The following is a 14,635-nucleotide window of genomic DNA, read 5'->3' on the forward strand; positions in this document are numbered from 1 at the left end:
ATGTGCAAGACCTGTCATCTCCAATTGAAATACTTATTCTTAATTAACAAGATGCGGTTCAGCAAAACAGTGACTCTCCTGCCCACGCAGCATTATGAAGTTTGTAATTATAACTGAAGAAATTTACATTTGGGAGAAGTAATTATAAGTCAGAAAATAGAGCCACAGTACTGCTTTCATGGATTCTCCAGCACATGAAGCATTTTGCCTGGCAGCAGAACCTAGATGTGCTTGGTAGTACTTCCATTTTACTACGGTCTGAAAAACTGAGGCATCAAAGCTTTGAGAAAGTTAGTTTTCAGTCAATATACAAAACTATGTGGAATGTGCTATTTAGGGGTTGAGAGGTTTACAGAGTAAGATAAAATATTTTATCCTGTGGACATTACTATTTTCTTTTTCTTTTTTAGACTAAGGACAGGGAGCATAAGTTATGAAATACCTCAGTTCATAGGATGTGGTCACTGATCCACATGAGGACCTCTTGTTTTATGTATGTTCTCTCCTATTCTTTTACTTCTCCTTCATAGGCAGCCATTCTAGGGGGTATTTTTTTATTTGCATTTGTTTTGTATGCAGATACTATTTTATGTAAATGCATTTTTATATGCATTCATCCTGCTCCTTTTTCACTCAGCACTGTTTCTTTTTGTTGTTGTTTTTAAAGCCTTCTGTGTTTTCATTGTGTTTTTACCTGGCAAATTAGAGCTTCTATCACACTGATTATTATTTCTGGGTTTTTTAATGCAGTTTTATTGAGATATATTCACATACCATACAATAATCCAAAGTGTACAATCAGTTCACAGTATCATATAGTTGTACATTCATCACCAGAATCAATTTTTGAAAATTTTCATTACTCAAAAAAAAGAGAATAAAAATAAAAGTAAAAAAGAACACCCAAAACATCCCATACCTCTCCTTCTCCCCCATTATTCATTTACTTTTTGTCCCCATTTTTCTACTCACCGGTTCATACTGGGTAAAGGGAGTATGAGCCACAAGGTTTTCACCATTACATGTTCATACCATATAAGCTCTTTAGTTATACAGTCATCTTCAAGAATCCAGGCTACTGGATTGCAGTTCAACGGTTTCAGGTATTTCCTTCTAGATATTCTAATACATTAGTAACTAAAAAGGGATATCTATATAAATGCATATGAATAACCTCTAGAATGACCTCTCGATTCCATTTGAAATCTCTCAGCTGCTGAAACTTTATTTTGTTTCATTTCTCTTCTTGCTTTTGTAAAGAAGGCTTTCTCAATCACATGAAGCTGGGTCCAGGCTCATCCCTGGGAGTCATGTCCCACATTGCCAGGGAGATTTACACCCCTGGGAGTCATGTCCCATGTCGTGGGGAGGGCAGCAAGTCCTCCTGCCGAGTTAGCTTAGAGAGAGAGTTCGCATCTGAGTAAAAAAAAGGGCTTCTCTGGGGGTGACTCTTAGGCACAATCATAAGTAGGCTTAGCCTCTCCTTTGCAGTAACAAGCTTCATAAGGGCCAGTCCCAAGATCCAGGGCTTGGCATTCTTAATTGGTAGCCCCCAATTCAGCACTGTTTTTAAGATGCATCTGTGTTTCCTATATGTGCATCTAATTTGTTCTTGTATATGCTGTATCTATGGGTGCATCCACCACATTTTACCTCTCCATTCTCCCATGATGGAGACTCAGGCTGCCTCCACCTCCCTACCACATCATGAGTTTTGTGCACTACTACTGAAAAAACTTACATATTAGAGGAGAAATAGTTTAAATTCAGAAGGTAAAACTCAGAAAGCCTGCTTTCCAAATGCTGGCTGGAGTGCACGTCCCCTGGGGGACTTGTGCAGGGTCTTCCCTGGGCTCAATGCCCAGGAGCATAAATATCAGATCATAGGGTATGTGTGACCTGAATCTGATAACTGAGAGCAGGTTGCTCTCCAGAATGGCTGCAGCATGTAGCACGTTATCTAGTAGTTCTGAAGGGCTCCTATGACTCCATGTTCCTGCCTACACTTGAGCTGACTGGCTTTCTTGTCTTTGTCAATGGTTAAACAAGATCTCATTGTTCTTGTTTGCATTCTGATTTCTAAGTTTGACCATCTTCCTATGCTTATTAGCTTTTCAGCTTTCTTCTGTGCATTGTCTATCCCTTGCCCTTTCTTCTGCTGGGGTTTCTTTTTCTTGTTCATTTGCAGAAGTTCCTTGTGCATTTTAGATATACTTCCTATTTTAGACATCAAAATTATATTTTCTTAGGCTGTCTCCCAGTTATTAACTCTGTCTATGGTACTGACACATGTATCTTTAAACAGAAATCCTTAATTAAAAATTCTTCATATCCCCATTCTCTAGCATAGTCATTTTTGCCATAGTAGACCTGCATTGTGATGGTGGCATTGAAAATATAGATAGAGAGTAAGACATAGGCAACAACCAATAGATATCTCATTAGTGAAGAAAATGTGTTCTGCTTATACTCCCAAATTTTCAGATGATGTGTCTCTAGAGGACAAAATGATAGAGAGGCTTAATGATGTCTTCAGAGATGGGAGTGTCCTTGCTGCTATTCCTTGGCAAGCCAGCTTTCCCCTCTCTCCTGTCTTGCTCTGGAGCTGTGTCTTGGGGCCTTAGCACATGTTTTCCTGCTTCTTCATCCTTTCTCAGGGAGTTCCCTACTCAGGGACATAGAATAGGACCTGTCTAAGGTCCGGCGGACCCTTACTGTCAGTGGTCTTCCCGTGAGTGAGCTGTGGGAAGACTGAGCATAGAGCCAGGACCACCGAGTTTGGTTTTGCAGGCTGTGCATCACGCAGCTCTAGGGGGCCAGCCTTTCTAGGGCTCTGTTCTTATCACAGTCAGGGTCTGGCCTGCCCTTCTGAGTCCTTGTGCCTGAGATCGGGGCTTCACAGGGCTTATGTCTCAGTGAGGGAGACACAAGTGAGAGGAACACTAAGTAGACAAGTAAGATATTAGTAAATTGAATGGAAAATGCTATGAAGGTAGGGTAGGCAGGGCAGGGCTTCTGAAGAAGTGATGTTTCAGCTGAGGAGGTGTGATGTGAAGCCAGAGGTGTAATTGAACCAGAGCTGGGCGTACCAAATTCTTATCTCTTATATGGAGGCTAGATGAAGTAAGGAGGGGTGTGTGTGTGTGTGTGTAGGGGAGGTTAACTTATGAATGCTTTATTGTACAAGAAGTATAATGATAATACAGAGAAGTCACAGCATAACCCAGTGGAAGACTGTGCAAGGAAGGGAAGACTGTGTTTTGGTTTGGCCTCTGTCTCACTGGCTGAGAGACTCTGAGCATATTACTTGGCCTTTCTAAACTTCAGTATTCTCCTTAAAATGGTTTGAATGGCATCCAGTGTCTTAGAAATCTTAAGAGATATATGACCAAGAGTTTTGTAAACCATTTGAGCATAAAGTAAATAGATGGTGGCTAATTAATTACATCAAAAAAAAAAAGCACACAGTAATACATGAGCTGCCATAAGGCAGAATATGATTGAACACCAGACATTAGGAGCTGTGAGATGAGAGAAGGAAAAACTCAGTTTACCGAACTAACTTCAGGCAGCAGGAGGGAATAAACAAAGAAAGCCTGTGTGGCATGAACCTAGTGAACCAAGGGAAGAGTGACACAACAAAGCTGGAAAGAGGTGCTGGACCCACAGGTCCTTGAGCCTCGTGGAGCTTGGCTGCTCTTTAGGAGGCAGTGGGTACCACTGGAGAGCTTAAAGCAATGGAGAGAGAGGATCCAGCAGTCATTTTCAGAAGGCCACGTAAGAAGGATGTATTAAAGGAGGGTAAGAGTGGAGGTTAGAAAGCTGCTATTGTAGTGCATGTCAGAGACAATGGTGGCCTGGACTGGGAGGTGCAGAGAGAGAGGAGTATGTTTTGGGGATAAATACAACAGGACATGGTAAGATGGGACTTGAGGGAAAAGGAGGAATCCACCTGGACTTCTAGGTTTATGGCTGGAGTAAGTGAGTGGAGAAGGCCTGGGGAGAGCTGGAGACGAAAGGATGGATGGGCTTTGGAACCAGGGGCACTGGGGATTCAGGGTAAAAGCACAGTGCCTGCCCTCAGGGAGCTCCCAGTTGAATGACGGGTGTGTAAACCTGTTGTGGCTGTTGGAGGGAGGGTGCCACAGGTGCCGCACACTCTGTGGGTGGGGCACCTGCCATGCTGGTTACAGCCGAGTTGGAGTTGGGTGCTGCAGGTCAAACCTCTGGAGCTTTCCTGGGGCTTCTCTCCCCACTCTGAGATACCCGAGCAGCGTTTCCTGTGGGTTCTGTGTACATAATGCTGATGGGGAGGCCACGGGTGATAAACTGTTCTCCACAGGAAACACAAACAAAACACTACAATGGGATTTCTTAAAACAGAGCTCCCAGGGATGTCTTCCTGGCTGACCAGCAGCTCTTGCTTGGTGCAGTGACCTCTGGTGCCCTGGCAGCCACCTGTACTGTCTCCTTAACAGGGAGCTGCACCCAGAAATGGGGGTGTGGGGTGGGGTGACCTTGCTTAGCCAGTGAGTTTAAAGCACTGTAGTGCTTTGGGAAATTTTTGTAGGAGGAGGAAGAGGATGATTTCGGAGCACTTAAATCACTCTTCTCAGGTGTCAAAGAAGGGGAGCAGGTGTGGACTGGGGAGGGGCTGCATGTGTCTCGGTATGTGTTTGGCTGTCAGTATTCTGCCTGGAAGCTGGAGAGGGGATAAACTTCTTACCCCTGATCTTGTGCTCTTGCCTGGGGCACAGGCCTTGAAGGGTGTTCTGTTTGGGGTATGTTCCGGTTTGCTAATGCTGTCATTATGCGAATTACCAGAAATGGGTTGGCTTTTATAAAGGGGGTTTATTTGGTCACAAGGTTACAGTCCTAAGGCCATAAAAGTATCCAAATTAAGGCATCAACATAGGGTACCTTCACTGAAGAATGGCCTATGGCATCTGGAAAATCTACATCAGACGGGAAGGCATGTGGTTAGCATCTGCTCTGGGGTTCTGGTTTCAAAATGGCGTTTTCCCAGGACGTTTCTCTCTAAGTGTCTGGGTGTGTTCTCTTAATTTCTACCAGGCAAACTCAGGACTAGCAAAAGTCTACTTTCAATGGCCATCTTCAAAATGCAGCACTGAGCTCCTTCTGTCTGAGCTCTTATAGGGCTCCAGTGATTTAATTAAGACCCACACTGAATGTGCAGGGTGACATCTCCATGGAAATAATCTAATCAAAGTTGTTACCCACAGTTGGGTGAGTCACATCTCCATGGAAACCCTCAATCAAGAGGTCACACCCTTATCAGAAAGATTAATAAATCTGCCCCAACAAGACTGTATTAAAGAATATGGCTTTTTCTGGGGGACAGAATATATCCAAAGCAACACAGGGTGGTATATAACTGACGACAGCCTGTTCTTGACTCATGGCTGGGTACTAAATTTCTTGGCCATGTAAAGAATAAATAAAGGGAATTGGGCTCAAGAGGAAAAAAAATCATTGAAATGCAGGTTGACTCAAGTTACCGGCTAAGTCTTTATAACAGGACTGAATGGATGGAGCCGTGCGTTAGATGTGCATTTGAAGGACACCAGGTAGGATTCCATAGTTATAAATGTCTTTCCCGTGATCAACCCTAAATACCCCAACTTTGAAACTAGTACCTTTTCACCAGACATACATCCTGTTAGTATTCTAGTCATGGAATCATAGAATATCGGAGATAGAAGAGACAGGGGAATATAGTCATAACCCTTTACTTTAGAAATAAAAAGACAAAAACGCACAGAGAAAAGAAGCAACCCAAAGTCACACAGCAAGTTAAATGGCCAAGCAGGGACTAGGACTGATGTGACCATAAGGTAAAATGGACAGAGTCTTAAAAGTGGTACAAAGCAAGTAATGTGGGACTTTGGAAGCTGAAGAACTAATTTCCTGCTGGCATGCTTGGGTAAGGAGTCAGGAAGGAGTAGACGTTGGACATGGCTAGGACTTCAGCAGAAGGGTATATCCTGAAAGCAATCTCAGGTAGAGGGAATGCCGTAATCCCGTCAACAGCCGTGGTGGCAAAGTGTACAGTCTTCAGGGACTATCGAGTAGTCCAGTTTGGCTGAAGTTCAATACTGTCGTCTCCTAACAAGTGTAGAAATCATCTGGTATAATCTTGCAGCAAATCTGTAAGAGGAGAAGACCTCCGTAGAGTGGCTGAGTGGTTTACAAAGAGCCTGCTGATGGCAGAACCAGGACTCAGGCCAGATCCGTGGAGTAAGAGCCCAGTGTTATTTTCACTGTACCGCAGTTTTCCCCCTACTCGTTAAGGGTTTTAGTTTTAGGGGTATGCATTATAGATGTTTCACATGCTCAACTAAGGAGTTTGGATTTGATTTGATAAGCAGTGAGTAGTTATTTAAGGCTTTTAAGTGAGGGGAAAGATTATTAGAGCCGTGCTTTAGAAATTTAATCTGGCAGGAGTGTTAGGATGAATTGGAGACCTGTAGGGTTCCTAAACCAAGGAGACCACTTGGAAGAACTTGGGCATAATTGAGGGTCAAGGTCATAAGAGAATGAGCTGGGATAATCTGAGGGTGAAGTAAGTTAAGTACCGTGTGCAAAATCATATAGCTAATCAGTAGTGCAACTGAGGCTAAAATTCAAGACTGTTTTTAACACCTATGCTCTTGATCCCAGTCTCCATTGAGTTGGAAGGAACGCTAATAAATGTAATACCAGGTGAGAGGGCTGTTGCGCATTTTCCCTTAAGGCTAATTTATGGGCTTTTACAAAATAGTGTGTGTATCGTAAACCCTAATGTGCACCCAGCCCTGTACTAGGTTGGGGATGGGAATGGGAGGTGTGTACAAGAGCAGCATAATGAAGCTAAAAAAAAAATCCGTTTTTCCTAATATTTTAAATTGGTCTAAATGAGGAAAGTTGCTAAAAGATACTTGTTGATCTATGCAAAGATGAATTTATCTGACTTTAACCTGTATGTCAGCATCAGGTGTAATAGTCACCAAATTAGGTAACGACACTAACAGCTGTTTCCCATATTTATCATTCAGGCCCAAGACCCTCAAGTGTAAAGACTTGTTTTTAAAACTTAGGGATATTTATATCTCCTGATAATATCTTTTCCATATTACTTGTTTTTACCAGAATTCTAAAATTTGCGTCTTTATCCTCCCAGGTTTTTTCTTTTCCTGCCTTGATTCTTTCTCCTTTTGAATTCCTGACACTTTTTTTCACATAAACTAGCCCCCCTTTTTTATTTCTTGGGCCACTTACCCTTAGAATAGCCTGCCTCCCCCTCAAACTTTTCTGCCTTTTATGTGAGTTATTCTCTTTTCTCAAAGGTATGTGACTTTTCAGTCATTTCCCAGCACTGTGCAGGACAGTTCCCATCTTGACACTGCAAGTGACAAGTATCACCAGTCTGCCTCCTTGTTTGTCTGTGCCAAATGTAATGTTATCTGGACTAGCTTCCTGCATGTACCATGTTGCTGCAGGAAGCCTGGCAGTGCTCCCCAGCTGGCCTGATTCGTTCTGCCTTGGCAGCCGTGTGTTGTTTCCCAGGGATACTTGGTAAGGACTCTGGGCAGTATGTGCATCTCCATTCCAACTGGCTCTCTGCTGACTAAGGCTCAGAAACATCCTGTGCTCATCCCCTTATTTAGGTTAAGCACACAGACTTTGTGCACACTTTGGGGTGTGACTCCTGTCATCCAGTTCTCCTTGTTGCACACACAGGGAGTTTTAAAGATGGCATCAAACCTGTGCTTGTTTCAGAGGTCTCAAGCCCAGCTTTTTATGTTCTTGGTCACCTGGGTTGCTTGAGCTTCTGAGCAGTTCTTTTAGGAGCTGGTGGAGAATAGAGGCACTGTTGACACCTGTCACTATCTCCAGGTCCTGTGGATTTAGTGTAAAACTTAAGTAAAAAACAAATTAGAACGGGAAAGATAAGCCTCCAAAAACTTCTTTGGAGGCCACCTTTTAATGTAAACATTTCACAAGGACAAGGAGAGAAGAAACACTGTTGACAAAAATAATATCCTAGAACTACAAGGGATCTCAGAAAAGCTGCTTTTTATTCAGTCCCTCAAATACTAGGTAGATTTCTACATAAGGTTTCAAGTAATTGATTGTACATCCAGTTTGAGAGACTTGTATCTTCAGCTTAAGCTTCTCGACTGTCTACTAGCCACCTAAATTCATTCAGGTCCTTCCCCTTTGATGATGATTTGTGTGAACTAAGACCTCAGAGCTCCTTGCTGACCTCACAGAGCAGCTGGCAGTTGAAGTTTCTTTGCCCAGCTGCCACGCATGACTCTCCCCCAGGTGTGCCCACCTGCAGCCCAGTTCTGTTTTTTCTATCTACTCCATCTCTAGTTGGGCAGCTTCCCTTCCATTGTATCACCACTCCCAGCATCTTGGTTGTTGACCCAGGTCGGAAAAGGAGACCCTCAGGTCCTTCCCCCTCTGCCATTCATTCACCTGTGCTGTAAGCTACAACCTACCTCTGTTGATAATTAGAAAGGCAGGGCAGACCTCCCCCAGTGGTTTCTCTGTGCTGCTTCTACAGCCTACTCTGCCCAGGAGCCATAGGAGCTGCTGTAAACAATATAACATTGGGCTGGTTCCAGGAGACCTGGGTTCTCAGCCTTCCTTTATATTCTCAATTCTTCATTTGGGAGAGAAAGAGTTAGATCAGTTGATCCCTAAGTCACTTGAAGTCCAAACATATATATTGAATATATACTTTGTGCCAGGCACTGTTAGAGGCACTCAGGATTTGAAGAAAACAGTGTCTTCCCGGCACTGGATATATGAAGTGGTGGCAGATGGTTGGGTTATAGCCGTTATAAGCCATTCATTTCCCAAAACTGTGATTCAAACATTTGTTCTTGCTCCCTGCTTGGAGACCTTTCCATTACTTGTTTGTCCTACTCTGTTTTAAAGGGATAATTATAGATGTGCTTTCATTGAACTGATGTAGACTATCCTTCTGGCTTCCATCAAATCCATCTTATTGCAGTTTGTAGTGGTTTTATCTAAGATACTTCAGGCAAGATCAACCTTGTGGTCGATAGCTGTATCTGTATGAACAGGAATGTTCAGAACTGTGTCTGGTGGATGCTAGAGTCAAATACAAGAGGAGAAGAAAAGATCCTTGTTCTTGAAAAAATTATAGCCTGTACAGTAGCATAAGATAGTCAATTTACAGAAACAAAAGTGAGACTGCATAACTGAAAGTGTTTGTGTAAATTCTCAGAGAAGGTATGTAAGGGGTGATTTTTGGGGGCACTGCATCCAGAGAGGTGACCAGTCGGCTACATCTCCTTTCCTTTGGTCATGAAGAGAGGTACATGCTGTCTATAGCTCCTTTTCAAGGACTTTCTTTACCCCCTTCTTCTGGTCTTATGCAAGCATGTGAGGGAGGGTGGAGTATTTTTATGCTTTACCTCCAAATTTGCCCCTAAGAGAGGGAGAGAGATTCCTGTTCAGGCTCAGGCCCTTGTCAGCAGAGTCCCTGGAAAGCAGCAGAGCCTTCTCATGGCCAACAACTGACCAGAGCTTTTTCCGTTCCAGAGATGAGAAGAACCAATCCATCATAGTCAGCGGGGAGTCTGGAGCTGGGAAGACGGTGTCAGCCAAGTATGCCATGCGTTATTTCGCCACAGTTGGGGGCTCAGCCAGTGAAACCAACATTGAAGAGAAGGTCCTGGCGTCCAGTCCCATCATGGAGGTAAAGCCTTCCAAAGGTCCCTGCCTTGCTGGCTGGAGTTTCTCCTCCTGGCAGCGAGACTGCTAGATGTCCAGTCTGCCATGACTGATCACAAGAATCCTTGGAGTAACTCACATAGTCAGCATTTATGGCTGTCCCTGACAGCCCATCTAAAACTACAAACTTGAGAATATTCTGCCCTGGCTAGGATTGGGGTTGCGTGTCCTTCTCAGGTTCTCCGTACGTTTTAGCTGTTCTGGGTTCTTGAATGTTGTGGTTGTAGCCCTTCCCACTGCCTTCCACCTCTATTGTTGTCCCTCTTCCTGGCCACTTTCATGTGACAGAAAGGCCAGTGCAACCATTAGAGGCTCGGAGGGCCCACTGGGTTCAGAAGGCAGGTCTCAGGGAGGGGTGAGTCAGACTACATAGAATAGTCTTCTTTTTTCCCCAACAGATATGTGGACATTTTATATTTGGTGGGGGAGGATGGAACCAAATGGTATGTGATAAAATTGCATCTGTTGAAGATTCTCAGAAGGGAATTTCCTGTGATGGCCTGAACAGGCCAGGGCATCCTATCTGTGTCTTCGTCCCCCTGTAGCAGTCAGGGCTTCCTGAGAGCGGCCTGGACTGGATGGGCTCCGAGCAGCTGATGCAAGTGCAGGGCCAGAGATACCTGCTCAACAGTTAGATCTTGCTATAGCTAATCATGTTTAGGATCAGAACTCCATTTCCTTTTTCCTCTCTATCCTCTATAAAGACTTCCTTCTGAGAGAGTAGAGCTAAGTGGCAGTACAGTCCCTGGGCCAACTCTGATTCCCCACCTTTGAGTCTGAGGCTTTTATTACCATCTGGTAGGAATGGGCCAGACTGCTGGCCCTGGGCAGCTCCTTCATTTTATTAATAAGAAATTCAGTTGAGGCCATAGGCTGCAGAGATAGCATCAGGTGTCGCTGAACAGCCTGAGCCCCAGTGACTCAGACACAGGTCCCCAGGGCAGTTGGTCTTTCAGATTACCTTAGAGCTGTGCCAGCAAGAACATGCCTGGACCTTTCCATGTCCCCTCTCCCTCCCTGTTCCTTTATCAAGTGCAGGAGTGAATTCTAAGTCTTGGTTCGTGTACTTTCATTAGTTATCCAGGCAAAATCTCTTGCCTACAAAGTTGCATTATCTGGAGAACTTTCATTTTCTGTTGAGTAATAGGATACCACCCGTTCACTAAGAATTTTTCAAAAGCATTTTTTTTAATCTTTTCTAATGCAAATCGCGAAATGTTCACTACACTTGAATGCATTTTTAGAAAACGAAAAAACAAATAGATAAACTTTTATTCTATTTTAGTGTTTCTTAAACTTGAGTGTGCATCAGAACTACCTGGAGAGCTTGTTAAAAATGTACAGTGGACCCCACCCCCAGAGTTTGATTCAGAAAGTCTGGGGGAAGGGGGTGGTTATGAATAAGTTACCAGTGACGCTGATGCCAGTGGTCTGGGTACCACACTTTGAGAACCACTGACCTAATAAGAAGGTATGAAGAGCTCACTGGAAAACTGGAAAATAGTTGGAAAATACAGAAGAATGAAAGGAAACAATCCCCCATAGTCTTACAGCCTGCTGATAATCACTCAACATTGTGGTAAATTTCTTCCAGCTTTATTCACTTGACATTATAGCATAAGCCTTGTCCCTGAATCATTAAACATTGTATGCACTGTCTTATTGACTACAAATGTGTTAATAGATAGTTTTACTTCAGTTGTTTCATTTCCTGTTGTTGGACATTGTTGGTAACCTGTTTACTCCCAGGGTTTATTCTCAGCCCTGGGTTGCAGGGCCTGGCTGTGGCCTCTGCTGTGAGGTGTCTGTGGATGGTGGCCTCAGCCTCCCTCAGATCCTCTACTGAACCATTATTGAGGCAACTGGGGCAGTTCTCTTGAATGACCATCAAATTTTCACCTCACATCTGAGTAAAACCAGGCTTTCAGCTTCTCCTTTGCCTCCAGGCTTCCAAATTCTGTTCATCTTTTAAGCAGTAAGATTCCCAAGGCACAGAGCACCTTTTCATTCAGAAATAGAGTGGCGTAGTTATTCTGGGCAAAATAGAGAAGGGAAGAAACCTGTTTGATCTCTGATGACTGAAAAAGTACTCATTAGTCAAGAATGTAGTAGAGGTGGATCACTGCATTATTTAAATGTTTACAAGACACAGAGGGAATGATTTTTAAAGTACCACGGTCTAAAATGATCTGTTTGCAGTGTCCTTTTCAGCCTGAGTAGGTGTGTGACTGCGAGGCAGCAGGCTGCCGTGGCTGGGGAGGGATGTGACTGTGGCACGCACGGAGATGCGTGAGAGGCCGGCCAGTCGCCAAGGCGTAAGACGATGGAATATGTACATGAGCCAGCCCAGTCTTATGTCATGTAAATGGTGTAAATACTACAGTGGTTTGGGATCAAAACATTAATGTTCTGCCTTGTGCAAACTGGTACTTCATAAACTGTGGGTAAGTCCTGAAGGCTCATTCTGTCAAATACACAGTTTTCCACCATAGGGACTGTTCCTTGAGCTGTAAAGCAATGTATTTGAGAGAAATCTTGGATATGAACATGGGAAAGAAGAACTGTATCCTCGAAGAACCCTGGGTGGGATTAGCAAGTGTTGCCAAGCAGGGAAAGAGAGGCTCTTGAACCACCAAAGTCTGAAAACCCAACTTTTCAGAGGTTCTGAGTCTGGCTGGGCTCTGGCATCTGGGAGCCCAGATTGTTTTGTGGCTTCTTGGAGGGTCATAACCAGTGTAAGCCAGGCCTTAATCAAAGGACAACTGATTAGTGATTACTCCGCCCTCATCGTGGGAAAGGATGGCACCTCCTGACGAAGCAGTCAGTTGTGGTCATGGCATCATCTCATTATTCCTTCAGCCCAGCAGCTACAGATGCCTCCTGGGGAGACTGTGAGTTAAGGGTGATCCGAGGAGGCAGAATTCCCAATGGGCTGCACTAAGAGGCAGTTGTTAGAATGAAAAGCAACTCAAGGATGGCTTGGGATTGGCTGTAGTGGGTTGGGGTGATTTATTGTCAGTGCCAGAGCTCTCTGACCCCATTCTGTTTAAGAGCTTGTTGGCATCCCGGGAGTGATTTGTTCACAAGTCTGTGCTGATTAAAAAAACACTGGTAATCATGAGCCCGCTAGAGCAGACAGAAGCCAAGGCCAGCCAGAGGAGCCACATGGCTTCTTGGGGGTGACTGGAGTTTGCAGGCACACAATTCTAGGAGCCACAGAGACTCCCCTCTATTCTGGGAGCAAGAAAGTAGTTGCTGTGTTGAGGGGATGGGAGGGATGGGTAAGACAACTGTGAGCAAAAGCAATAGAAACTAAGATCAGATAAAAAGTAATAGAAACTAAGACCGGATATGTAATTTTCAGGGTTTGAGGGTTTGTTTTTTTTTTTTTTTCCACTTAAGGTAAAAAATCAAGAAGGCCTGCTTCTAAGAGCCCATTAATACAAGAGCCTGAGAATTCTTGTTTATATAAGAATCTAAGAATATACCTTACAGATTTCCCCTCTTGTTTTTTCATGTACCAACACTCTGTAGCTACTCCAAACTTGTCCATCCTCTATTCTACTCCTGTCCCTCCCCGTTCCCTTTTCTGACTGGCAACCTTCTACTCATCCTTCAAGAGCCACCTCAATTTTCATTTCTTAAAGCCTTTCCTATTTTCTTGGGCATGGCTAATAATTCCCTTCTCTGTACCTCCACATTACTTTGTATATAACCCATTATTGCACAATCCCAGTTATAATGAAATTATTTCTTCCGAGTCCGTTTTTGTTTTACTACACATCTGTGCGTGCATGAACAGTAAGAAGTTTGTTCTGTTGTCATATATAAATTATATCATGTTCTACCAGCCATTCTGCAGTTTGTTTTTCATGTAATATTTCTAAAAATGTATCTATAAACCATGCTCTAGGTCCTTTATTTCAACAGCTTTTATTTTTACATTGTATTAATATACCATGTTTTACTCTCTTTTCTTCCTACTGGGGGGCATTTATTTATATTGTACTTTCTTATTGTTAAATACAGTGCTGCAATGAGCATTCTTGTGTTTGTCTGCTCTAACACTTATGTGAGATCTTCTCTAGGTAGCGTCTAGAAGTTGAACTCCTGAGTTGTTAGGTATGTGCATGTTCAATATTATAGGTTATGCCAAATTATTCTTCAGAGTGGTTATTGAAGTTTACTTTTGAACTGGCAATGTGTGAAAGTTCCTGCTTCCTCACATCATCATTATCATTTCATAGTGTCAAAGTTCTTAGCTACTACCACACTGATAGGCTGTCATTTCACTGTGCATTTCCCTAATTACCACTGAGATTGAGTGTCTTATGTTTATTGGCCTGTTCATGTCATTTGCCCATTTTTCAATATTTTATCTACTTGTATCATATCTGCTTCTGTTGGACTATGAGCTCAGGGAGGGTTAGGGCCTAGATTTTTATCATCTATACCAGCTGGACTTGTTTCCTCATGCATAAAAAATTTCTTCAGTTAGTGGCAACCAACAAAATCCAGCAGCCGTTTAGAAGGTCAAGAACTACATGTTTTAATCTCCTCTCCACACATACAAGTTGAAAATTCTTCATATCCAGAGTTCGTGGGTTTGATAGTAATAACACAGCCTCTTCCCTTTGTAGATAGTGTGTATTTTTAAAGTACTTTTAGATCCATTATATTACTTCTCAAAGCAGCCAGGTAAATTGAGGAGGATGGATCTTTAGGCAGTGGTCTTCAACTTTGGGCAAGATTTCCCTAAGCTGTCACAAGGAGTGATCTCAGGTATGGTAGAGCCTTGTTCCCCTTTTACAAATTAAGAAATTGAGGTTCAGAGAAGTGAAGTGACTTGCCATACTTGTATGCT

At 43.3% G+C, this 14,635-nt stretch overlaps 1 protein-coding gene across 2 annotated transcripts in view; it reads left to right on the top strand.

Annotated features, from left to right (window-relative positions):
- The window catches only part of MYO5B (myosin VB), a 413,295-nt gene that overhangs the window by 234,488 nt on the left and 164,172 nt on the right, over positions 1-14,635 (top strand). For both annotated transcript variants that reach the window (XM_037805481.1, XM_037805482.1), the window contains exon 5: positions 9,580-9,736. In XM_037805481.1, coding sequence (XP_037661409.1) covers positions 9,580-9,736 — 157 coding nt within the window. The remainder of the gene's footprint in view (positions 1-9,579; positions 9,737-14,635) is intronic.

This window comes from Choloepus didactylus, chromosome 16, assembly GCF_015220235.1.
Source record: "Choloepus didactylus isolate mChoDid1 chromosome 16, mChoDid1.pri, whole genome shotgun sequence".
In the NCBI taxonomy this organism is placed as follows: Eukaryota; Metazoa; Chordata; class Mammalia; order Pilosa; family Megalonychidae; genus Choloepus; species Choloepus didactylus.